Genomic DNA, 27828 nt, shown 5'->3' with positions numbered 1-27828 from the left:
CTGCATTTAAGTACCCTCTTCTCACCCTTGTACCTGTAAATGGCTAACAGATCCTTAGCCACTTTTAAATGGAATGGCCAAGAAAGGCAATGTCATGAAGGACTCAAGCTCACCTTCTTGTCTGGACTGAGATTACTGTCTGACTTTCTTTAAAAAAAAAACAGTCTTTTTGAGATGTAATTTGCATACCATATAATTAAAGTGTACAATCCAATGGTATATGAGTATATTCTCAGAGTTGTGCAACCATTATCATAGTAAATTTTAGAACATTTTATCACCCCAAAAAGAAACCTTGTAACTTTTAGCGGTAATCCTCCATCACCTTCTCCTGCTATCCTAAACACCCACTAATCTACTTTCTGTCTCTATAGATTTGCCTATTCTGGATATTTCATATAAACAGAATCATACAATATGTGGTCTCCTGTGATTGACTTTGTTTTTAGCATGTTTTCAAGGTTCATCCACGTTGTAGCATGAATCAGTTCTTTATTAATATTGCTGAATAATATTCCATTGTATGGATGTACCACCTTTCATTTATCCACTAATCATTGATGAACATTTGGGCTGCTTCTACTTTTTTGGCTTTTATGAACCATGATGCCATGAAAATTTGTATACAAGATTTTTGTGGGCATATGTTTTCATTTCTCTTGGGCATATACCCATGAATGGATTTAATGGGTCATATGGTAACTTTGTGTTTAACATTTAAGGAACTGCCAGATTGTTTTCCAAAGTGTCTACTCTGTTTTATATTCCCCCTAGCAATGTATGAGGGTTCTGTATTCTCCATATCCTCTCCAACACCTGTTATTGTCTGTCATTTTTTTAAATAGCCGTCTTAGTTGGTATAAAGTGTTATCTTGTGGTTTTGATTTGAATTCCTCTGATGGCTAATGATATTGAGCATCTTTTCAAGTGCTTACTGGCCATTTGTAGCTCTTCTTTGGAGAAATGTCTATCCAGATCCTTTGCCCTTTTTGACTGGTTACTTGTCTTTTATTATTGATTTGTAAAGTTCTTTATATATTCCAGATAGAAATCCTATATCAGATATATAATTTGTAAGTATTCGCTCCCATTCTGTGCGTTGTCTTTTCACTTTCTGTTGTTTCCTGATTCTTGCAGGACTCCAGAAAGTTGTTTCCAGAGAATATTATTTTTGTTGGCTGAGACAGGTCATAATACAGTCAGAGAATAAATGTGTAAGAAGCTAAAAATGTGTTTCAACATGAAGAGTTAGGGACAGCACAGCTCTGTTTATGCTGTTAATTAAAGAAAAGGATGTGCACTGATTTGCCCTGTAGAAATCTTGCTGAATTCAATGAAACTATGCTTTTGAGAATACAGGAAATCCAGGGAAATGCTTGCCTCAACTCTGAACATACCATCTCATTCTAATGGCCTTTATGCCTTCAATCTTTGATAGGCCCAAGTTGGCTTACCAGAAGTTACACTGGGACTTCTCCCTGGTGCAAGAGGAACCCAGCTTCTCCCCAGACTCATTGGAGTTCCTGCTGCACTTGACTTAATTACCTCAGGTCAGTATAGACCTTGGGAACAACTGTCTAGATTAGTGTGAAGAATTGGACTAGGATTTAGAAAAATTCTGGCTTGACTACCTACTCCCTATTGTGAAAGCATTCCTGGACTTCTTGGCCTGGTCAATTTTCTGATTTGTAATATGGAGAAATACCTTTCTGAGCTTCTCAGATGTTATCATGAAGATCAAATGTGAGAATCTTTTAAATGAAAGTGCATGTGAAGAGCAAATCAAATTTAGGATTTTATTTCAGTTCAAGTGACTATTCATAAACACTGGTGTTCACATAGAGTGCATTATATTCAGAACTAATTTAGAAATTGTAATATAGGCCGGGCGCGCTGGCTCATGCCTGTAATCCCAGCACTTTGGGAGGCTGAGATGGGCAGATCACTTGAGGTCAGGAGTTGGAAACCAGCATGGTGAAACCTCATCTCTAATAAATACAAAAAGAATTACCCAGGAATGGCGGCAGGCACCTGTAATCCCAGCTACTTGGGAGACTGAGGCAGGAGAATCGCTTGAACCCAGGAGGCAGAGGTTGCAGTGAGCTGAGATCACACCACTGCACTCCACTCTGGGCCACAGAGCAAGACTCCATCTAAAAAAAACTGTAATATAAACGAGAAAATCATAATTTTCAAGGTATGTTTTCAAATTTTACATGAAAATGACTAAATTTTTCGTTTGCAAGTATTAAGATATTAGTTAGAAATGCAAGTTGTTCTTTTTATTTTCTTTTTTTTTTTTTGAGACGGAGTTTCATTCTTGTTGCCCAGGCTGGAGTGCAGTGGCATTATCTTGGCTCACGGCAACCTCTGCCTCCCGGGTTCAAGTGATTCTCCTGCCTCAGCCTCCTGAGTAGCTGGGATTACAGGCATGTGCCACCTTGCCCGACTAGTTTTGTACTTTTAGTAGAGACAGGTTTTCTCCATGTTGGTCAGGCTGGTCTCGAACTCCTGACCTCAGGTGATCCGCCCGCCTCAGCCTCCCAAGTGCTGGGATTACAGGCGTGAGTCACTGCACCCGGCCGGCTCAGTGCTTTTTAAGTTGTTCTTTTTCATAGAGAATGTGAACACTGCAACACTAGACAACACTTAGAGACCCTGGATTTACTATATATATGTGTGTGTGTGTGTGTGTGTGTATATATATATTTTTTTTTCTTTGAGATGGAGTCTCACTCTGTCGCCAGGCTGGAGTGCAGTGGTATGATCTCTGCTCACTGCACCCTCTGCCTCCTGGGTTCAAGTGATTCTCCTGCCTCAGATTTACCATATATTTGTTTGTAAGATGTGAATGAAACTTTCAGTTGAGGTAAGTTTAGAAGAAAGAATGTATACAACAATATACTTCAAACAGACATAACTAATAATAAGAATTTAGGTCAGTCATTTTACTTTTCTGTGCCTTATTTTCTTTATAAATATGCATAGGAATAGTACCTACCATGTGGTGTTGTGGTGAAAATTGGAAAAGTTAATATATACAGTGTCCTTAGGACAGTCTTCCACGTGGTAATAACTCCATAATTGTTATATATATATTATTATTATTACTTATTATTTATTTGAGATGGAGTTTTGCTCTTGTTGCCCAGGCTGGAGCGCAATGGAGCGATCTTGACTCACTGCAACATCCACCTCCCGAGTTCAAACAGTTCTCCTGCCTCAGCCTCCTGAGTAGCTGAAATTACAGGCATGCGCCTCCACATCTGGCTAATTTTTGTATTTTTAGTAGAGACAGGGTTTCACCATGTTGGCCAGGCTGGTCTTGAACTCCTGACCTCAGATGATCCACCTGCCTCAGCCTCCCAAAGTGCTGGGATTACAGGCGTGAGCACCTGGCCTGGAGAATCTGCTTTCAAGATGACCCAGTCACATGGATGACTGGATGGTGTTGACCTTGGCAGGAGGCTTCCTTTCCTATGTACGGGGACCTCTCCATAGAGCTTCCTGAGTATTCGCACAACGTGACAGCTCGCTTCCTCTAGAATAAGTGACCTAAGAGAGAAAGCAAGGCAAAAGCCATAGTGTCTTTTATGACCTAGCATTAGAGTCATATGCCATCTTTTCTAAACTCTCCTATTGGCTATGCAGGTCTCCTCTATTCAATATGGGAGGAAACTTGAATACCAAGAGGTTAGACTTGCTGGGGGTCACTCTGGAGACTATCCACCACAACTGAATACACACACATATGCCTACCTATTATATAATTTATATATATATATATATAAAATCAGGTGGAGATAAGTGCTAAGAAAACACAAAACAGGAAGGGGGAGATATAAAATGTTAGGAATGGGAGGTGAATTAATATTTTAGGTAGGATAGCTAGAAAAGCCTTCTCTACAAAATGACACCTGAATAAAGATCTGAAGAAGATAAGGAAGCTTGTTATGCCAATATCTGGAGGAAGGAATCCCACATAGAGAAAATAGCAAGTACAAAGCCCTGAGGCAGGGACATGCTTAGAATGTTCAAAGAACAGCAAGAAGGTCAATGGTCAATGTAGCTGGAATGAAATGAGTCAGGGGAAAAGTACTAGGGGATGAAGCCATATCTTATTGGGCTTGGTAGGTTATAGAAAGAACTTTGACTTTTCTTGTGACTGAGGAAGAAAGGCATTGGAGTGTTTCAAGCAGAGGAGTAACATGCTCTCACTTAGGTTTTTTTTTAAAAAAATCACTCTGACTGTTGAAAATATACTAATCGGAGACAAGGACAAAAACAGGAAGACTGAGGGCTGCTATCATAATCCAAGAGAGAGAGATGGGGGCATGGATCTGAGTGGTAGCAATGTAACTCGTAAGATATGGTCAGATTCTGGAGATATTTTGAAGGTAGAGCCAATAGGATTTTGTGACAGAGCAGATACGAGATGTGAGAGAAAGAGGAGAGTCAAGGATGATCTAATGGCTGGAGTGAGTTGCTGGAAGGATGGTGCCGTCACTAAGACTGGGATTTCTGCTGATGGAACAGGTTTTATGGAAGTATCACAAGAGCTTCATTTGGGACATGTTAAGTTTGATAGGCATGTTACACATCCAAGTAGAGATGTCAAATAGACAATCGGATAGACGGGCCTGGGGTTTAGCAGAGAGAGGTCTTCTGAACTCCTCTAAGCCTCTGTTTTCTCATCAGTAAACAACCACATGGTTGTTTTAAGGAATAATGAAATAACATGACATGCTTCTGATATAGTGCCTGTTAAACAGACCATATTTCATAAATGGTATCCAAATGGCCCCCAAAGATGTCCACATCTTAATTCGCAGAACCCGTGAATATATTATGTTACATTCAAAAAAGTCTTTGTACGTGTGATTACATTAAAGATCTTGAGAGGGAGATTACCCTGGACTGTCTAGCTCAGCCCATTTTATCACAAGCATCCTTATAACAGGGAAGCAGGAGGTCAGAGAAGAGAGAAGACGCTATGTGCTGGCTTTGAAGATGGGGGGAGAGGTCACAAGCCAAGTAATGTAGGCAGCTTCTAGAACCTGGAAAAGACAAGGAAAACATTCTTTCTTACAGCATCCAGAAGGAACACCTTCTGCTGACCTAGACTTTTGACATCTTAAACTATAAGATAGTAAATGTGTGTTTTAAGCCTCTAAGTTTGTGGTAATTTGTTACAGCAGTAACATGCTACTAATATGAAAGCTGTTAGTAATCACGATATTCACAATCCTGCTTTGGTTTGGAAAATATTTTTTTCTTTTTCTCTTTTTTTTTTTTTTTTTTTTGGTGACAGGGTCTCATTCTGTCTCCCACGCTGGAGTGCAGTGGCATGATCTCAGCTCACTGCAACCTCCACCTCCCGGGTTCAAGTGATTCTCCTGCCTCAGCCTCCCTAGTAACTGGGATTACAGGCACGTGCCACCACTCCCAGCTAATTTTTTGTATTTTTAGTAGAGACAAGGTTTCACCATGTTGACCAGGCTGGTCCCGAACTACTAACCTAAGGTGAGCCACCCGCCTCGACCTCCCAAAATGCTGGGATTACAGGTGTGAGTCACTGTGCCCGGCTGAAAATTTTGTTTTTCTAAGAAAGGATGTTAAAGAAAAAGATTAAATTGTGAAAGTTGAAGATTCCCTACTGATGTGAATGAGGGAAAAAAGTGCCAACTTTGTAGGCACTGTTCCCATAGGAAATTAATAAGTAAATAGATTTAGGTGGCTAACCCTTTCTGATCTTCTGAAATCCGTAAGAGAGGTAATTCTGGAAAGTAGAGTGATTACAACAGCAACCTTCTCCACAATTTCCTTAAAATGCCATCTGAAAATGAAGGAATCTTTAGCATTAACCACAGAGGATATGCCTGATCATATTGCAGTTCATTCCCTGATGTTCTCTGTCCAATCAGCTGACAGGACTACAGTGTCCTGCTCCTCTTTCTGTTTTATTTTCTAGGCGCTGTCCTCTTTGTTCACAGAAAAGCATAGAAAGCTCTGCTGTATTCTCATAAAGCTTGGCCCCAGCCCTGATGAGTTACTCTATACTCATTCACAGGACAGGCTTTGAGCTCTAGACTTTGGTGGGATACCTCTGACTACCCAGAATACTTGAGCGGGGAAGAGGAATTGGGAGTAACATCTTTATCCTGCTTGCCTTTTAGCTGTAGGTCCAGGTGGGTTTTCTCTGTATTTTTTTTAGTACTAGCACCTCAAGGCTCTCAGGCAGAAATAATTAATATCAGCAAATATTGTTAAAAGAAACAGACACACAAAAATTCTTAAAACTAAAACAACTGCAACCCTAAAACCTACGAAAATATTTTATGACTTAAAAAAATGAAATGTAAATGTGAATCTACTTAAGCGTTAAAGAAAACAAAAAAGTTTAGAAAACTCACATTATTCTAAATTAGAAAAGAAAATAATTTATTAAATAAGAACACCATATTTAAAATCAAAACCTTAGCCAAAATAATTTCTTTTTGAAGTAATAAAAAGATGTGATAGGATAGATTACAAAATCAACAACATAGAGGATAAAAAGAGACACATCTAGAGAATTCAGAAGAATTTAGCAAAACGATAAATAAAATGTAAATAAAGATAGCAGACATGGAAGATATACAACAGAGGTCTCTGCTTTGAATAATAAGTGCTCCCAAAGCACAAGGCAAAATGAAAGCAATAACCAAAAGAAAAAAATAGAAGAAATTCTTCAGACATTGAATAGCATCAGAGATTGTACTTTAACTAGCATGCCATTTTCTTGGAAAAACTGATGAGGAGATAATTCTTTGATATGTCTTGGTAAAGATTTTAAACATCCAGAAAATGGAATCCTGCAAGCTTCCAAAGGATAAAAACAAAACAAAAGGTTACTTTCAAAGGAACTAAAATTATACCAGCCACAAGTAAATGCTATGGAACATTCACATACTAGGATGCTATGTAATATTTATGAAGAATGATTATCTAAATCGCAAGATTCTTAAAGTGTGGTCCAGGGACTCTTGGGTATGGCCTAAGACCTTTACAGGGTCCTTGAGATCAGATCTATTTTCATAATAATAAGACATTACTTGCCTTTCTCACAAATGTGTAGTGGAATTTTCCAGAGACTGTAATATGCTGTGTGATATCACAACAGATTGAATGCAGAAGCAATAGGAGAATAAGAATGCAGCTGTCTTCTGTTAAATCAGACAGTAAATAACTTTGCAAAAATTTAAAACAATTATACTCTTCTCACTAATTTTTAAATTTTTATATAATTATTGCATAAAAACATGTATGCTAACATGCAGTGAGTTTATTATTTTAAAATGAACTAATAAACATTTTTAAAGCTTGCAGTGATTTTTGTTTTTGTTTTTGTTTTTGTTTTTGTTTTTTTTGGGATGGTATCTCCCACTGTCGCCTAGGCTGGAGTGCAATGGCATGATCTCGGCTCACTGCAGCCTCCGCCTCCCAGGTTCAAGCAATTATCCTGCTTCAGCCTCCAAAGTAGCTGGGACTACAGGCTTGTGCCACACCGAGCTAATTTTTGTATTTTTAGTAGAAATGGGGGGCGGGGGGCACCATGTTGGCCAGGCTGGTCTCAAACTCCTGACCTCAGGTGATCTGCCAGCCTTGGCCTCCCAAAGTGCTGGGATTACAGGTGTGAGCCACAGCATCTAGCCTTGTAATTTCAACACCCAGACAAAAGCTTGCAGTTTTAATTTCTAATACAGTAAATATTGACAGATATAACCTATATAAACAAAAGCTTTTTGGAGTTCTCCATAATTTTTAAGAGGGCAAAGGGGTCCTAAGACCCCTTCGAGAACTGCCAGTAGAAATCCACATCTTTTGACATAGAAACCATAATATAAAATTGTGCATACATTAGCCAAATTAGAAAATAATGTGAGGCGGGCCAGGCACCATGGCTCACGCTTGTAATCACAGCACTTTGGGAGGCCAAGGCGGGTGGATCACCTGAGGTCGGGAGTTTGATAACAGCCTGGTCAACATGGTAAAACCCCATCTCCATTAAAAATACAAAAAAGTAGCTGGGGGTGGTGGCATGCACCTGTAGTACCAGCTACTCGGGAGGCTGAGGCAGGAGAATCACTTGAACCTGAGAGGCAGAGGTTGCAGTGAGCCGAGATTGTACCACTGCACTCCAGCCTGGGTGACAGTGAGACTCCGTCTCAAAAGAAAAAGAAAAAAACAAAAGAAAAGAAAATATTGTGAGGCTATATGCATTAAAAATGGCTTTTTTCTTTTAAATGGGGGGATGATTTTATAAATCTGTAGTGTAGCGTATAAAAGGAGAGAAAGTCCAGAAATATGACATTTATTTCCTTCAATAAATCAAGTAGATGTTGTTTTAATTTACAATGGTATAATAAGTACAGTTTAAAGAATGTGAACTATTTTAAGTATTTAATGTCAAATTCATAAAAGGATGCTTAGGATCTAACATACTTCAGAAATTCAAAGCACATGAGACAATTTATTGTGCAAAAGATATAATAGGAAGCAAAGAAGCCTAAAATATAGGAGGAAATCATAATAGTGTGAAATGAGTCTGTAAATTTGAGGATTTACAGAAACATAAAGCATGTGGGGGAATACTGAATAATTTTGTGGCCCTATTTGCAGTATTGCCTGAAACCAAGATTATTGGAAGAAATCAGGAAAACTGGCTTTGACAAAAAGAAATAAAACGAACTAGGATTGGCCTTTTCCCAAAGCACTGCTTAAAGAAATATCACTATTTTTAACATGCAGAAAAGAGGTGGAAACAGTAAGAATATGATGGGGTTTTGATTTGCATAGAAAAGGTCACAGTGAATTAGAAGAGAGCTAACATTAGAATTATACACCTGTCTTTTTGAGTAGTCTGCACAATTTTAGGAAAACCTGAATATGACATTTGGAAAGAGTTCCATGTGGAAAAAAATTTTAAAGGTTAGGAAAGAAGCTATCAAGAAAATTGGAGAAAATTGAGATTACTTAGGTTGGAGAAGAGAACTGTCAGCCTCAGTTCCCTTAGGGCACACAGGGTTCTTATCAGAGCACATTGGACAGTGGTTGTCATCTACACTTACGGTGTCATAAGAAAAAACAAATTTAAATTACAGCCTAAGAATCTGGATTGGATATACAGAGCCATGTCTTTAGATCCTTAGTTCTTCGAAACAGGATAAAAGTCCAGCTACGCATCATTTAACAACGAGATATATTCTGAGAAATGATCATTACATGAGTTTGTTGTTATGTGACCATCATGGTTTACTTACACAAACCTAGATGGTATAGCCTACTACACACCTAGGCTATATGGTGTAGCCTATTGTTCCTAGGCTACAAACCTATACAGCATGTTACTTTACTGAATACTGTAGACATTTGTAACATAATGGAAAGTCTTTGTGTATCTAAACACATCTAAACATAGAAGAGGTACAGTAAAAATATGATATTGTAATCATATGGGACCACCATCATATATGTGTTGTTGACAGAAATGTTATTATATGGTATATGACTGTACTTGGAATCCCATTGACTCTGTTAGAATAGTAGTGATACTCTTCCAATTTTGTGAAATCCAAGCCAGAAGAAATCATTACAGCTAAAGAAATTTGTAGTCCATCTGGGAGTAGCTCACATTCTCCCTGCTTAGTTGACCTCAAAATCCTTTTGTAATAGTATCCAGGTTTCCATGTTCCATTTTGTGTTTGCTTGGTTCCCTTAACCTGGGTAGGCTGTTCACCCTCTACTTACCAAAGTGATTTTATACACAGGATACTTGACCCTGGAAACTACTTATGTACTTCCTATCCTACTCCTTACTCCAGGAGGAGGTCTGAAAGCCTGTTTTCAGAAATACTTCCAGAAAACTGTCCAAATACTGCTTTTCAAAGAGACACCTACCAAAACAAAAAAAAAAATCACCGGACTTTCTATCCAATCAAGAAAACTCATTTGTAGTTCTCTGAAGCACTAATAAGAACCAGGAATGTAAGGTTTGTCTCCGATGGCATCCACCAACACTGTAAGTGCAGTGAAGACTGTGGAACTGTTGCCACCAAGACAGATTTGATGGTTGCTTTTCAGAAGGCAAGATGGTACTGGCAAGAAAGCAAGCGGTGTGTCACTATCTCCTTCCTTCTGACCCTGGGATAGGGGATGCTGATGTCCCCTACCTCTTACCTCAGAATATGCGGATCAAATTGCATATTTACAATGGGTGAAGAACTGTCAAGGCAAATTTAGGAACGGCGCAAACCTTCATCAAACTTCTATATCCCCTATTGCTGACATTCTGTACTGGAGGATGCCAATGGTATGACTGGATGCTAAGTGTACCAGCACCACCACTGCCAGACACTAGATGTTGGCAGCTGTAAAATGAGGTTTAACCTGTTGCTGCTGCTTAGTGTCACTAACTGCAAGCTAAAAACCCTCAACAGAGCACTCAGTTCACTAACTGGGGTCATGGGCCACACTCCAGCTGCCACAGTCAAATTGTCAATTGTCTAATCATCTGTGTCCTTTTCAGCTTCTGTAGTAGGAGGCAGGGCTTCAAAGCCTACACAATAGCCATTCCACAAACTAAGGGAAGAGTTGAGATGCTGGGTAGCCAAAAACTGGCAGAAGTCCATCCCATTTGTCCTATGTAATTTTAATTATACCTTATAGAATGTCAACTTATTTTTTTTTTCTCATTGAGCTAACTATATTTATGTCTGGGAACTATCTTTTTTTATTTTTTCTCTCTTTTTTATTGTTTTTATTTTTGTTTTTGTTTTTGGAGATGGAGTCTAGCTCTGTTGCCCAGGCTGGAGTGCAGTGGTGTGATCTCAGCCCACTGTAATCTCCACCTCCTGGGTTCAAGCGATTCTCCTGCCTTAGCCTCCTGAGTAGCTGGGATTACAGGTGCCCACCACCATGCCCAGCTAATTTTTGTATTTTTAGTAGAGACAGGGTTTCACCATGTTGGCCAGGCTGGTCTCGAACTCCTGACCTCAGTTGATCTGCCCACCTCAGCCTCCCAAAGTGCTGGGATTACAGGCATGAACCACCGTGCCTGGTCTTTCTTTTTTTTTTTTTTAAACCAACCACAGCCAGTGGTGTATGCTAGGGATAGGATAGATACTATATGTTACTCTGCTGCTACTACTTCTATTATTATTATCGAAAACTAAACATCTCACTTTTCTATAGAGTTCTATAGAGATTTGTAGTTCATAAAGTACTTCTGTAGAGAGTTATAGAATATAAAGAGAATCTATTATTCTCACTTAATACTCAGAATTACTGAGATAAGCATAATTATTGCCATTTGCTGATGAGGAAATGGTGGTCCTGGTGCAGTTCTTCATGATCACACAAATAGTGGAAACTAGAGCTGGAGCTTGAATCCAAGTTTCCTGGTTACCTTGGTGGTGATCTTTCTACTCTATCAGTCAATGTGGTTCTTACTTACCTTATTCAATAGTAGATATTTATATCCAGACAGACAGCCTTTCCTGCTAGAGAGAGTAATGCTTTTGCTTTAATCTTACATTGTTCTTTGATTGTTTTGTTGTTGTTGTTTATTTCAGGAAGACATATTTTAGCAGGTGAAGCACTCAAGCTGGGCATTCTAGATAAAGTTGTGAACTCAGACCCGGTTGAAGAAGCAATCAGATTTGCTCAGACAGTTTCAGGTAAGAAAATAATAAAAATAGCCAAAGACTATAAACAAGATACATGTTCATTTAAATAAGGAACTCCTAAATATTTTATGATACATCCATGTGATGAAATATGATACTGCTTAAAAATGAATGAGAAACTGTTTGTACTGATATGGTATGAAGCCCATGATACATTATTAAGTGAAAAAAGCATTATTGTATATAGTGGTTTGCCATTGGTATAACAAAAAGGAGGGGTGGGATAGAACATAGGGAAAATGTATATATCTAACTGTTGATGCATAAAACATTTCTGAAGAGATTCACAAGAAATGTTTAATGGCTGCCTCTGGGAAGAGGGCTGGTCAGCCAGCAGAAGCTACTGGAAGGAGACTCTTCACTGTTTACCTTGCTGTAGCTTTTTAAATTTTTTTATCACATGAATGTTTTTCCTATTAAAAAAGAGGGACTCCTCCATAACTCATTATATGAGGTCAGCATCATCCTGATACCAAAACCTGCCAGAGATACAACAAAAAAACAAAACTTCAGGCCAATATCCCTGATGAACATTAATGCAAAAATTCTCAACAAAATACTGGCAAACTAGGCCAGGCACAGTGGCTCACACCTGTAATCCCTTGGGAGGCCGAGGTGGGTGGATCACTTGAGTTCAGGAGTTCGAGACCAGCCTGGCCAACATGGTGAAACCCTGTCTCTACTAAAATACAAAAATTAGCTGGGCATGGTAGTGCACACCCTGTAATCCCAGGTACTTGGGAGACTGAGGCACGAGAATTGCTTGAACCCAAGAGGCAGAGATTGCAGTAAGCTGAGATTGTGCATCCAGCCTGGGTGACAGAGTGAGACTCCATCTCAATTAAAAATATATATATATATTTACTGGCAAAATGAATCCAGCATCACATCAAACAGCTTATCCACCACGATCAAGTTGGCTTCATCCCCGGGATGCAAGGCTGGTTCAACATACACAAATCAATAAACATAATTTATCACATAAACAGAACTTGACAAAAACCACATGATTATCTCAATAGATGCAGAAAAGGACTTTGATAAAATTCAACATCCCTTCATGTTAAAAACGCTCAATAAACTAGGTGTTCATGGAACACACCTCAAAATAATAAGAGCCATTTATGACAAACCCACAGGCAATATTATACTGAGTGGGAAAAAGCCAGAAGCATTCCCTTTGAAAACTGGCACAAGAGAAGGATGCCCTCTCTCACCACTCCTATTCAACATAGTATTGGAAGTTCTGGCCAGGGCAATCAGGCAAGAGAAAGAAATAAAGGGTATTCAAGGGCTGGGCGCAGTGGCTCCTGCCTGTAATCCCAGTACTTTGGGAGGCTAAGGTGAAGTCAAGAGTTCAAGACCAGCCTGGCCAACATGGTAAAACCCTGTCTCTACTAAAAGTACAGAAATTAGCCGGGCATGGTGGCAGGTGCCTGTAATCCTAGCTACTTGGGAGGCTGAAGCAGGAGAATTGCTTGAACTTGGGAAGCAGAGATTGCAGTCAGCCGAGATCACGCCACTGCACTCCAGCCTGGTTGACAGAGCGAGACTTCTTCTCAAAGAGAAAAGGTATTCAAATAGGAAGAGGGGAAGTCATACTGTCTCTATTTGCAGATGACATGATCCTATATCTAGAAAACCCCATCTTCTGAGCCCAAAAGTTTCTTAAGCTGATAAGCAACTTCAGCAAAGTCTGAGGATACAAAATCAATGTGCAAACATCACAAGCATTCCTATATACTAATAGTAGACAAGCAGAGAGCCAAATCATGAATGAACTCCCATTCACGATTGCTACAAAGAGAATAAAATACCTAGGAATACAGCTAACAAGGGAAGTGAAGGACGTCTTCAAGGAGAACTACAAACCACTGCTAAAGGAAATCGGAGAGGGCACAAACAAATGGAAAAACATTCCATACTCGTGGACAGGAAGAATCAATATTGTGAAAATGGTCATACTGCCCAAAGTAATATATAGATTCAATGCTATTCCCATTAAATTACCATTGACATTTTTCACAGAATTAGAGAAAAAAAAAAAAAACTACTTTAAAATTCGTATGGAATCCAAAAAGAGCCCATATAGCCAAGATAATCCTAAGCGAAAAGAACAAAGCTGGAGGCATCACACTACCAACTTCAAACTATACAACAAGGCTATAGTAGCCAAAACAACATAGTACTGTACAAAAACAGAAACATAGACCAATGAAACAGAATAGAGAACTCAGAAATAAGTCCGCACATCTGCAACCATCTGATCTTCAACAAACCTGACAAAAACAAGCAATGGAGAAAGGATTCCCTATTTAATAAATGGTGCTGGGAGAACTGGCTAGCCATATGCAGAAAATTGAAACTGGACCCTTTCCTAACATCTTATACAAAAATTAACTCAAGATGGATTAAAGACTTAAGTATAAAACTCAAAACTGTAAAAACCCTAGAAGAAAATCTAGGCAATACCATTCGGGACACAGGTATGGGCAAAGATTTCATGATTAAAACATCAAAAGCAACTGCAACGAAAGCTAAAATTAACAAATGGGATCTAATTAAACTGAAGAACTTCTGCACAGCAAAAGAAACTATCATCAGAGTGAACAGACTGCCTACAGAATGGGAGAAAATGTTTGCAATCTATCCATCTGAAAAAGGTCTAATATCCAGAATCTACAAGGACCTTAAACAAATTTACAAGAAGAAAACAAACAACCCCATTAAAGAGTGAGCAAAGGACATGAACAGACACTTCTCAAAAGAAGACATTTATGCAGCCAACAAATGTGAAAAACAGCTCAACATCACTGATAGTTAGAGAAATACAAATTTAAACCACAATGAGATACCATCTCATGCTGATTATTAAATGGTGATTATTAAAGTCATGAAACAACAGATAGATGCTGGTGAGGCTGTGGAGAAATAGGATTGCTTTTACACTGTTGGTGGGAATATAAATTAGTTCAACCATTGTGGACGAACAGTGTGGCAATTCACCAAAGACCTAGAACCAGAAATACCATTTGACACAGCAATCCCATTACTGGGTATATACCGAAAGGGATATAAATCATTGTATATTATAAAGATACATGCATGTGTACATTCCAGCACTATTCACAATAGCAAAGACATGGAATCAACCCAAATGCCCATCAATGATAGACTGGATAAAGAAAATGTGGTACATATACACCATGGAATACTATGTAGCCATAAAAAGGAGTGAGATCATGTCCTTTACAGGGACGTAGATGGAGCTGGAAGACATCATCCTTAGTAAACTAATGCAGGAACAGAAAACGAGATACCGCATCCTCTCACTTATAAGTGGGAGCTGAGCAATGAGAACGCATGGACGCAGGGAGGGGAACAACACACACTGGGGGTTGTCGGTAGAGGGGGAGGGGGAGGGAGAGCATCACGATAAATACCTAATGGATGCTGGGCTTAATATCTAGGTGATGGGTTGATAGGTGCAGCAAATTGCCATGGCACACGTTTACCTATGTAACAAAGCTGCACATTCTGCACAGGTATCCCGGAACATAAAATAAAATTTAAAAAAGACATTAAAACGACCAACCAGACAAACACTTCAGTAGATTGAAGACAGGCTGTGCTAGTCTGTTGTATTGCTATAAAGAAAATCCTGGCCGGGCGCAGTGGCTCATGCCTGTAATCCCAGCACTTTGGGAGGCCGAGGCGGGCAGATCACGAGGTTAGGAGATTGAGACCATCCTGGCTAACACGGTGAAACCCCGTCTCTACTAAAAAATACAAAAAATTAACCAGGCGTGGTGCCGGGCGCCTGTAGTCCCAGCTACTCGGAGGCTGAGGCTGGAGAACGACGGGAACCCGGTAGGCGGAGCTTGCAGTGAGCTGAGATCGCACCACTGCACTCCAGCCTGGGCGACAGAGCGAGACTCCGTCTCAAAAAAAAAAAAAAAAAAAAAAAATCCTGAGGCTGGGTAATTTATAAAGAAAAAAGGTTTAATTGGCTTCAGTTCTGCAGGGTGTACAGGCATGGTACCAGCATCTGCTCAGCTCCTGGTGAGGTCTCAGAGCTTTTACCCATGGTTGAAGGTGAAGCAGCAATAGACACGTCATATGGCAACAGAGCAAGAGAGAGAAGTGTGGAGGTCCCAACCTCTTTTTTTTTTGTTTTTTTTTTTTGAGACGGAGTCCTGCTGTGTTGCCCAGGCTGGAATGCAGTGGCGTGATCTTGGCTCACCACAACCTCTGCCTCCTGGGTTCAAGTGATTCTCCTGCCTCAGCAGCCCGAGTAGCTAGGACTACAGACGCACACCACCATGCCGGTTAATTTTTGTATTTTTAGTAGAGACGAGGTTTCACCATGTTGGCCAGGCTGATCTCAACTCCTGACCTCGTGTTCTGCCCATCTCGGCCTTCCAAAGTGCTGGGATTACAGGCATGAGCCACCATGCCCGGCCTCAAACTCTTTTAAACAAGCTGATCCCTCATCAACTGAGTGAAAACTCCCTTATCACCAAGGGGATGGTACTAAACCGTTCCTGAGGGATCAGCTTCCATGACCCAATAACCTCCCACCAGGCTCCCACCTCAAACAGTGGGGATCACATTTTAACATGAGATTTGGAGGGGACACCCATCCAAACCATATCACAGGCTCTGTAATTTACTGCAGCAAAGCTGTGGACCTTGAGAACTTCTGTCTCTGCAAACTGAATTATGTCCTTCTCTCAGTGATTTCTTACTTTATGGACTTGGGATGTTCCTTTCAGAGTTCTTTCAGTGGCACTCCTAGAGTTTTTTGTTTGTTTGTTTGTTTTTAAACAGTTTATTTTCAGTCTATGGAGGTTGTCAGCTTTAAATGAGCAAGAAGGAGAGGGTAAAAATGGCCGGAAAAAATAATTGGGAAGAGTATTGGGTCACAGGCGGAACAGAGTGCTGATCTCCCGCTTGGTGGCAGGCGATGGCCCAGTGTCATTCAAAGGCATTCTTTTGAAGGAGTCATTCTTTTGTTGACCCTGGCAGAGACCAAACACTTTCCTGAAATAATCTTTCTTTCTTGTGGCTCTAGCCAGTTACTGTTTCAATGTGAAAGTAAAAGCTTGAACTGGAGAGGTGAGGAACAATGGGGAGAAAATAATGGAAGCCCCTAAAGAGAATCAGCAAGTCCTTGCCCAAATAGAAATAAATTTCCTACTGTTTTTCTCTGCCTTTCAGGCAACCTTCACTGTATTTTCATCACTGTGCTTCCCAAGGGGGCTTGTTGTTTTGTTAGAAGTCACTTGATAGACACACAGCAAAGGCTATTTGCATTTGGAGGTCCCTAAATGATTCTTTGGTTTGCTAAAGATAGACCCATGTCTGTCATTCACATCTGTAGTTTTAGTTTGTAAAGGTCTCAATTTAAACAGGAAGTTCTTTTCCTTAAGTGATTTCCCTAGATTCTGATTTGAGAATTAAGTTACTTCAAGAAATAGATGAGGTTCATGATCTAGGAGACCTGGATTCAAGTCTCAACCTTAGCTACATTTATAAAATGGTCTGATTACACTTTATTTTATTGACAATTTTAAATTAATTTTAAACATTAAATTAAACATTTTTACTTTATAAAACTTACCAAGTAGTGTTTAATCTTAATGACATTACACAGTTTGTCCACTTGGTGGCATCCAAATATTGAGGCACCATTTGCTTTAAACCTGTAATTCGCCTTTTAACACTTCAGGGCTTTAGACAATTATGTATTACTATTTTAAATTATAATCATGAAGACCATGTAGAAAAATGTAAAATTGTGATATAAAAATGTTTAGAATATAAATGTACATGTATTTGCAATTATATAGTATATAGTCATGTATAGAGTAATGATCATCATGATCTAGAGTATATATGGTCACAGATACAAATGGAAAGGAAATAAGCAAAAATGAAAATGTTAGTTTTTCTCCAAAATTTCTTAAGTGATTTTTGCTTTTGTTTTGTTTTATTCCCCGGCTTAGGATAAGTTAGTTTTCTCAAACATTTCTAAATTGTTTTTGGTTTTGTTTTTATTTTTTCCAGCTTTATTGAGGTGTAATTTCTACAAATAAAATTCATGCATTTTAAGGGGGGAGTTTGGTGAATTTTGGTAATTGTTTACAGTTATGTAACCATTGCCACAATCAAAATATAGTTCTATCACCCTCAAAAGGATTCTCATACCCCTTTCCCATAAATCCTTTTTTCTTCCCCTTGGCCACAGGCAAACAGTGACCTACTTTCTGTCATAGTTTTACAGTTTTTTTAGAATTTCATATGGATGAAATCATGCAGTAGTATATAGTTTTCTGTGGCTGGCTTTATTTTGCATAATGTTTTTGAGAGCCATTCCTATTGTTGCATGCATTAATATTTTCTTCCTTTTAATTGACTTGTGTTCCACAGTGTGGGCAAACCACAATTTGTTTATCCATTATCAGTTGATGGACATTTAGGTTGTTTCCACTTTGGTCCTACACAAGTCTTTGTAGACATAGTTTTTCCTTTTTCTTGGGTAAATACCTGAGAATAGTGTTGCTGGGTTGTAAAGTAAGTATACGCTTAACTCTTAAATGCTTTTTAAAACTTATTAACAAAAAAAAGTGATTTAAAAAACACTAATTTTTGCCAAACAGATCAGAACAGATGGAAAAAATACAGTGAGGTTGAGTTTAAATAAGCTCTCATTAGAATGCTTGTAATACATCCTATCTAGAAGGCAATTGGACAAATCACATATAGAGGCTTAAAATTACTCATACCTTTTGACTTAGTTTTTCTATTCTTAGGAATTTACCATAGAGAAATAATCACATAAATACACAAAGATTTGTATATAGTAATGCTCACTAAAGCTTTTCGATTATCATAAAATATTGGAAAGTCAAATATTTAGTTTTGGGAAATTAATTATGTAAAAACAATAATTTCAATGAACTAACTTCATTCAGCTATTACAACTTCCATTTTTAAAGAAAGTTGAAGAACTTGGAAAATCGCCTACATATAGTATTAAGAAGAAAACAGCCAGATAGAAAATTTTACAAGTGTGTGCGTGTGTTCTTATACATATTTGCGTAAGGAAAAAACTATAAGGCAATGTAACAAATTTTCAGTAGTGGTTGTACTTGGGTAGTAGGTAATCTAGACTCTTGACTTGAAAAAAAATGATCTTTTCCTAATATCTGAGTCATTAAATTTACCCCCCCAAAAAAAGGGATGCCTTTGGGAGGCCAGTGTGGAAAGGATGCATTCTGTTAGAGAAAGGGGCTCGGGACTCGAGGTCAGGAGGGACAGAGCTCTCAGCCTTAGCTACTTGGACCTTAACAAATCACCTTTGGGGCTTTATTTTATGTATTGGTAAAAGAAAGGGTTCAACAAAATTAGTTGGTTTCAAATCATGTTCTGAGACCTCACAGGCTACAGTGGTTGGGTGCCTAGTTATTTGTCCTTGCCACAACTGAAGCAAGGTTTTGGGGTGTAATGTCTGTTTTGGGGTTCAGTGATTAGAATCCTACGGAAACCCTAGGACTCTTACTGTTTTTCCTTTTTTAAATGAGTTCCACTGTTTGAAATCCTATGATTTCTTGGTGCTGCTTTGTAATAGACAAACACTAGAGATCAAGGTAGAGAAAAGGACAGATCAACCAAGGATTAACTCAGAATCTTATCTACAGTTGCCATTTATTCTCTTACCAACTTTGTAGTTTAATGAGGCCTATTTATTTTGCCTTTCATTTTCATTTGAGGCCTTGTGCTTATCTTTTCTTTTTGTGCTTCCCCACTTTCCTCTTTTTTCTCTTTATTTTTCTTTTTCCTTTTTTTTTTTTTGGAGATGGAGTTTCACTCTTGTTGCGCAGGCTGGAGTGCAATGACATGACCTCGGCTCACTGCAACCTCCGCCTCTCAGGTTCAAGCGATTCTCCTGCCTCAACCTCTGGAGTAGCTGGGATTACAGGCATGCGCCACCACACCCAGCTAATTTTTGTAATTTTAGTAGAGTCGGGGTTTCACCACGTTGGCCAGGCTGGTCTCAAACTCCTGACCTCAGGTGATCCACCCCCTCTGCCTCCCAAAGTGCTGGGATTACAGCTGTAAGCCACCACACCCAGCCTCTTTGTTTTAAATATAGTTGTTAGTGCGTGGTCATTTAGCAGAACAAAATTGATGGATTAACTTGAAGGAAAGTTTCCACAAAAATTCAATATGTTAATTATATTAAGTATATATGCATTTATTAGAAATCTATAGTTATGGAAAGCTAGAGCAATTGTCTTGATCTAGAGCCATGGTCCTCAAACCTCACTGTGCATCAAAATTGCTTTTTGGTGGTCTTATTAAAACATAGATAGGGCTTCACTCATTACTTTCTGATTCATTTAATCTGGGGTGGGGCCCAAGAATTTGTATCTCTAACAAACATGCTTAGGTGATGTTGATGCTGTGTTCTGGGGACCACACTTTGAGAACCATTGATATACAGAGAACAAGGGTAAGAAAGGAGATAATTTTTGCTAGTTTTGATTTTTTTACACCTGACATGCAAACACTACCTATAGTCTTTTTTTTGAGACAGAGTCTTGCTTCTTCGCCTAGGCTGGAGTACAATGGTGCAATCTCGGCTTACTGCAACCTCCACCTTCCGGGTTCAAGCAGTTCTCCTGTCTCAGCCTCCCAAGTAACTAGGATTACAGGCACATGCCAGCACGCCCAGCTAATTTTTGTATTTTTAGTAGAGACGGGGTTTCACCATGTTGGCCAGGCTGGTCTCGAACTCCTGACCCCAAGTGATCCACCTGCCTCTGCCTCCTAAAGTGCTGGGATTACAGGTGTGAGCTACCGCACCTGGCTGCTATAGTCTTAAAGATATTTTTGTAAATCAGTTATGAAAGGCATGGTTAAAATACATACACATATGGTTGCACAACCTTGTGAATATTCTGAAAAACACTGAACTATACACTTTAAAGTGGGGACTTTTGTGTTATGCAAAGTCTGTCTCTGTTTTAAAAATACATGTAAAATTTTTGTGTTCCCTTTTCCCATTTGTAACAATATTCCAATTATTCAACCTATTCTCACTCCCACTGCTCAAATGTTTGCTTTAAAAAAAAAAAGAAGATGATGAAGAACGTTTATTTAGTTTCTACTTCTTATACAAAAGGAGGGAGAAAAGGGAATTTTCAGTGGTCAGTGTCCCAATCAGCACTTTTGGAACCAATTGTAGGTGGGAAGGGAGTGTACAAGGTTAACATACCTAAAACGCAATTTGGGACTTAGCTGCACATTCCTCTACAAACTTAACACTGTATCCTGGTGAGTTGAGTGTGGAAGTTCATTGGCTTTATGCATGTTAATGTTCGTATTCTATGAAGCCTCCCAGACTACTGCAGTGCAATGCATTCAGTAGTGCAATGCAGAATTACTTGGCCAAACCAGATTGCTTTGACTAAACCAGGGAGGGGAGGATCCTGTAAAATGCTATATATTTGCACATGCCTGTGGCTAGCAGCCTTCCTGTTTCTGAACTAAGAACTCCTGTTCTCATGTGCATGTTTCTGGCATGACACTGAATGTGTGTGCTGTTATTCAAAAACCAAGAGACTACAGGCTCTCTCTTTCTCAACCTTCCCCAGCTGGAATGGGCACAGGGAATTATCTAACTGGGAGTCTCAGCTCTGGAACCTAATGCTCCATTTTTGTCTCTGTAATGAACCGTGGTCCTGTTCCTGTGGCTGTGCTGGGCTGTGTTAGCCACTTTTAACAATTCTAATTCTGCCTAAAGACCTTGGTCTATTTGTCCTTTTGGAGTTGTGGCTTTTAAAAAACCTTAGTGGTTTTATTTGTCTTTCTCTTCATTTTATCTTCTTCACTTTGTAATTTATTTTTGCTCTCTGTGAACATTTATATGAACATGTTTCAAAAGAGCAGAGTGACCTGTCTTACATAGGAGGCCTACGCACATGTCTAAATTGAGCTTCCTTTTTACTTGCTAGACAAGTTCTGTGGGTCACCTTCTTGAAGCCTGTTAGGGTGCAGTTATTCTGTCTGTCCTTTGCAAAGCTTTTATGATGGACACAGCTTTCTGTTTATCAGGGTTAGAGAGAGAGAGAGAGAGACAGATTCCTTTATGTCTGTGTTCACGATTTCCGTGAACCCCTTGTTGAGTCTCTCTTTAGCCTAGGCAGAAAAAATCTTTTCTTGCCATTACAGCAGAAGAAGGGAAAATAATCACCTCCTTTTCTTCCTTCAGAAACATGACTCACTTATCTTTTTTATCAAAAATGTCGTAGAATACCTCATAGAACTAAGACAAAATGTGAGTGGGTCAAGGAAAGAATTCAATTAATAGTGTATTTGAATCACTGATTAGTTCCTTTCCTCCCCATTTCCCTGGGCAGCTAAGGCTGATGCTAACATGCTGACACTTGCCTCTCTTACTGTGTAGGTACTGCTGAGTGACTTGAAAACTACCAAGTATATAAGAAATACACTCTGAAAACAGCTGTACTTACGGACCCAAAGGGGAAATTCTGAATATCTTATAACCGAAGTTGTAAGATAACAGCATCCTTAGTTATAGCTGCAGCAAGAAAGAGATAGGAAATTGAGCAGGGAAAACCCATCTATAATTATGCCCGGATCCAAAATTTTCCAGTGGATATGCTTAGTTTGGCCCTAGGGCTGGTCTAGACAAGTGCCTTGGATAGCTCCCAAAATGCCCATATGCAGTCTGCAAGGTTTTCAGTGTCCCCAGGATAATAGGATTATGCTGATCAGAAATAATTACTGCACACCATTAAGCAGGCTTTCTTTTCATTTCAGTTTTGTTCTCTCCTCTCTTTTTTCCCCCTTCTTTTCTTCTCAATCTCTGGCCTAAAACGAAATTGCCAGGAACTGCAGCTGTCCCTGATTCAGTGGTGGACAACACTGTCTGCTCTTGGAGCTCCCAGAGACTATACCTTAAAATCAACTTCTGGACTTTTCAAGAATAGTCTTACTATGCCCCACCTTTAAATATTCTTTTCTTTTCTCTCCCTCTTTTTTTTTTTTTTTTTTTTTTTGAGACAGAGTCTCACTGTGCCACCCAGGCTGGAATGCAGTGGCATGATCTCGGCTCACTGCAACCTCTGCCGCCTAGATTCAAGCGATTCTCCTGCCGAGTAGCTGAGACTACAGGCACCTGCCACTGCGCCTGGCTAATTTTTGTATTTTTAATAGAGACAGGGTTTCACTATCTTGGTTGAGCTGGTCTTGAACTCCTGACCTTGTGATCCACCCGCCTCGGTCTCCCAAAGTGCTGGGATTACAGGCGTGAGCCACCGCGCCCGGCAAAGATTCTTAACTGAATCGATGGTGAGGCCTGGGCATGACTATGCTTAAAAAATTCAACAGTTAATTTTGAGGTATGACGTGGGCATCTGAACTTCTTAAACTCTTCAAATAAATCTGATGTGTGCTATGATGTTGTGAAGCACCCCCAGGAATGCTGGGAACAGAGGTAATATCACAAGACAGAGATCCAGTTCTAAGATATCCCAACGCTGTCTATGCCCTGTTACATGGCATAGATTGCACCAGCCGCCCAGGCTGCCTTCCACTTGCACCTCCATGCTCTTGTTCTCTCCTTCCTCTCCCCATCGTCCGTTCTTGCCTTCCTTTTAGGTCACCGGCAAATTAAATCATCTGTAGACCCTGGGGGAGTTCCCCATTCTTCTCTGCTGAGTTTGCTTTCCCATAAATTGAGGATTGGGCAACTCTTTGGGTAATCGAACAAGTAATTGGTGGGCCTATTGGATACAGTTCATGTTTTTTCAAAGTAGTAGGATGAGAGGGACCACATGCCTTTAACCACTGTCTTCTTTCCATTCCTGAATCCTATTCTTTAACACCATATGGGAAATCATTAATTTAGAAACTCATTCTTTACAATACTACTTACTAATCAAGCATTAAGAAAATATTCCTGTCTCTTTGATTAAAAAAGGAGGTTGAGATTATACCATATATCTGTATTACCATGTGCACATTATTACATCCAAACCTTACATTCCCTTGAACACGCCTAACACACCCAATGCCAGATGGGCTCAATGCCAGATGGGCTCATGTTCATATGTCTTTTTATGGTGAAATTGCTCTGGTATAAGCCCTGATAGGCTTTCTGTCTAAATAACTAAGATGTACATTTTTGATTAAATGGTTTTATTTTTTAAGAGATGCCAGTACATTATAGAAAACAACTGGTATCGCTGAAGTTTTGGTAACTATAAGTTGTTATGAATTTATTATTTTATGAAAACTTTGGAATCATTCCATAAAGTTATTTTTTTAACAGTACCATAAGGATTCTTATTAAAATTTCATATATAATACATATGGAAAATATTTATATTTTTATGCTATTAAATATTTATATCCAGGAGCATGGGGCTTTTCTGTTTTTATTAAGGTCTTATTTTATGTTCTTCAATAAAGTGGTATCGTTATCTTCTGAAAGGTCTTGTACCTTTCTTGATAAATTCATTTTTAGATATACTTTAACAGCTTTAATGAGGCATGATTTGCCTCATAGATTGTGCGGCTATCCCCATAAATCAATTTTAAGACTTGTCCACTCCCACAAAAAGTTTCTTCATGCCCATTACCACTAACTTCTACTCACATTCCCAGCCCTAGGCAACCACTGATCTTTCTGTCTCTATAGATTTGCATTTTTTGGACATTAGATCTAAATGGCATCATACCATGTGTAATGTTTTGCGTCTGGCTTCTTTTGGTTAGCATAATGTTTCTGAGGCTCATCTGTATCTGTATTGTAGCATGTGTCAACAGTTTGATCCTTTTTATTGCTGAATAATATTCTATTGGATGGCTCTGTCACATTTTCTTTATTCATTCAATAGTTGATGGATGTTTGAATTGTTTCTGGATTTTGCTGTTATAAATAATGCTGCCATGAATATTTGTAGACAGGTTTTCTTTATGGCATCTGCTTTCATTTCTCTTGTGTAGATTCCTGGGAGTGAAATTGCTGGGTTGAACAATAAGTTTATGTTTATCTTTTTAAGAAACAACTGAACTGTTTTCCAAAGCGATGTGCTGTTTTATACTCTCAGAAGCAATGTATGAGGCTTCCAGTTTCTCTACATCATCACCAACATTCAGTAGTGATGTCTTTTTATTATAGTCATTCTAGTAAGTCTAACTGCATAACAAATGACCTCAAAACTTAGTGGCTTAAAATCAAACATTTATTCCACAATTTCTGTGGGTCCAGAATCCAAGTGTCCTAGGTCTTCTGGCTTTCAGATTTCAAACGAAGCTACAATCAAGGTGTTGGCTGTGGCTGTCGTCATCTCGGGCTGATTGAGAGTCAGGGGGAGAATCTGCTTTCAAACTCACTCAAGCGGTAGGATCCAGTTCCGTATGGGCTGTTGTACTGAGGGCCTCAGTTCCTCACTGACTGTGGGCTAAAAGCCTCCCTCAGTTCTTTGCCATGTGGGCTTCGCCATAGGGTGGCTCACAACAGGGCAGCTGGCTTCCATCAGAGTGACCAATTTGAGAGGGCAAGAAAGTATGAGCAAGACTGAAGCCAGAGTCTTTTTGTAACCTAGTCTAGAAATGACAGCCCATTACTTAGAGGCTGTCTACCACATTTGTTGTGGTTTTAATTTGCATTTCCTTAATGACTAATGATGTCGAGCATCTTTTCGTGTGCATATTAACCATTCACATACGCTCCTTGATGAAATATCTGCTCAAGTTTTTGCCCATTTAAGAAATTACATTGTTTACCTAATTATTGAGTCATAAGAGTTCATTACATATTCTGGAAACAAGTTCTTTATTTGATATTCGATGTGCCAATTGTATTTTCTATCGCAGTGATAACAAATTACCACAAGTTTAGCAGTTTAAATCATCTGAAATTATTTTCTTCCAGTTCTGGAAGAAAAGGAGGTCTCCCTGGGCTAAAATCCAGGTGTCTGCTGGTGCACTCTTTTCTGGAGGCTCTAGGGGAGAAACTGTTTCCTGCTCATTTGGGTTGTTGGCAGAACTCAGCACTTTGCACTGTAGGATCAGCGTCCCCATGTTCTTGCTTGCAAACTTGCGATCTTGTAAACCAAAGGTCAATCCCAGCTTCTAGAGAATACTGCATTCTTTAGTTCTTGCTCTCCTTTCCTCATATTCAAAGCTACATCAGTGCTAACAGGTCAAGTCCTTTGCATGTTGCATTTCTCTAACCCTTCTTCCTTGTTGAATCCCCCTCACCACAGTCAGGAAAGATTCTCTGCTTTTAATGACTCATATGATTAGAAGGCACTCACTCAGATAATACAGGGTAATATTCCCCATCTCAAGGTCTGATTTTTTTTTTTTTTTTTGAGATGGGGTCTCACTCTGTCACCCAGACTGCAGTGCAGTGGCACAACCTTGGCTTACTCACTGCCACCTGTCAGGCTCAAACAATTCTCCCATTTCAGCCTCCAGAGTAGCTGGGACCACAGGGGTGTGCCACCGTGCCCAGCTAATTTTTTGTATTTTTGGTAGAGACAGAGTTTCACCACATTGCCCGGGTTGGTCTCGACCTCCTGAGCTCTCGGCCTCCCAGAGTACTGGAATTACAGGCGTGGGCTACTGCGCCCAGCCAAGGTCTTTAATCTTAATCTCACCGATACATCCCTTTACCATGTGAGGTAATACATTCACAGATTCTGGGAATTAAGACATGAACATTTGTGGGGGTGTTATTCTGACTACCACACAAATATCTTCTCCTAGTTTATGGCTTATCATTTCTTTCTTTTTTTTTTTCTTCTTTTTTTTTTAGAGACAGAGTCTCACTCTGTCACCCAGGCTGGAGTGCAATGGTGTGATCTTAGCTCACTACAGCCTCCGTCCCACCAGATTCTAGCAATTCTCCTGCCTCAGGCTCCCGAGTAGCTGGGATTACAGGCGCACATCACCATGTCCGGCTAATTTTTTGTGTTTTAGTAGAGATGGTGTTTCACCGTGTTGCCCAGGCTGGTCTCGAACTCCTGAGCTCAGGCAATCCACCCACCTTGGCCTCCCAAAGTGCTAGGATTACAGGCGTGAGCCACTGCACCCAGCTGTCATTTCATTTTCTGATCGATATCCTTTGAAGAACAAAAGTCTTCAATTTTTATGAAGTCTGATTTCTTGTTTCTTTTATATGTCACGCTTTTGGTGTTATATCTAAGAATACTTTGCCTAACCCCAAGGTCCTGAAAAATTTTTTGTATTTTCTTCTAGGAATTTTTATAGTATTAGTTCTTCAATTTAGATTTGTGATCCATTTTCAGTTGCTTTTTATATATGGTGCTAGGTAAGGACCTAAGTTTTGTTTTTTTGTTTGATTGTTTTTGACGTGTGGATATCCAATTATCCCACCACCATGTGTTGAAAGACACTCCTTTCTAGGATTTTTTTCTGAACGATTATGATCTAAAGTGTGTTGTTGCTTTAGGGTAACAGTATGCTTATGTATGTCTGTTACCATGTCACTGTGCTCCTATGCTGAGTGCCCTTAGGGGACTAGAATCTTTCCAATAAACCACGTTTGAGATAGTATGAGTCAGTGTGCAGTGTAGCCCACACTTGAGAGTGTGGATGTATATGCACAGTCACTTTGCTCTGGGTGGAAGTAGTTTATTGTTGACTTACTTTCTCTGTGCTTGTTCTCACAGCCCCCCTTTTCATATGTTGCTCAATCTCCCTATCCCTTCTTGGTGCTTACACATCTCAGACCCTTGAGCCAAACCCTTGCCAATAACAGTATTTTGGTTCTCAGTTCTGCTCCCTCTGGTCGTGGAGCCTTTGAATAAAAATGCACACAGCTATTCAGTGGGGTTTAGCTGGAAAAGGTGACCTTCCAACTTCATGTCAACTTCTGGCTCCTCAAACAGCAGGTTGGCAGTAAGGCAGGGAAGTTGTTTTCCCATTTCTTAATGAGCAGATTGTGAATATTTCCATATAGATTTTCTATTATTAATGTTCCTCTGATTCTTTGTTTTAAGATAAACATTCTGAATGTGAATAAAAAAAAAAAAAA

General features: G+C 39.4%; 1 protein-coding gene and 1 long non-coding RNA gene across 6 annotated transcripts in view; one reads left to right on the top strand and one right to left on the bottom strand.

Annotated features, from left to right (window-relative positions):
* The window catches only part of EHHADH (enoyl-CoA hydratase and 3-hydroxyacyl CoA dehydrogenase), a 71586-nt gene that overhangs the window by 28913 nt on the left and 14845 nt on the right, over positions 1-27828 (top strand). For 4 of the 5 annotated variants that reach the window (XM_015131415.3, XM_077990333.1, XM_077990334.1 and 1 more), the window contains 2 exon segments: positions 1439-1550; positions 11613-11717. In XM_015131415.3, the coding sequence (XP_014986901.3) occupies positions 1439-1550; positions 11613-11717 (217 nt within the window). 5 annotated transcript variants of the gene reach the window in all.
* LOC144339090 (uncharacterized) lies at positions 913-27828 on the bottom strand. The gene is made up of 3 exons (XR_013413755.1): positions 26723-27828; positions 2462-2586; positions 913-1178 (listed from the first exon to the last, which is right to left on the bottom strand). It is a non-coding gene; the product is annotated as an uncharacterized LOC144339090 (long non-coding RNA).

The sequence above is a fragment of the Macaca mulatta genome, chromosome 2, assembly GCF_049350105.2.
Source record: "Macaca mulatta isolate MMU2019108-1 chromosome 2, T2T-MMU8v2.0, whole genome shotgun sequence".
In the NCBI taxonomy this organism is placed as follows: domain Eukaryota; kingdom Metazoa; phylum Chordata; class Mammalia; order Primates; family Cercopithecidae; genus Macaca; species Macaca mulatta.
The sequence above is the reverse complement of the archived record's forward strand: the minus strand, read 5'-3'. Positions and strand labels throughout refer to the sequence as shown.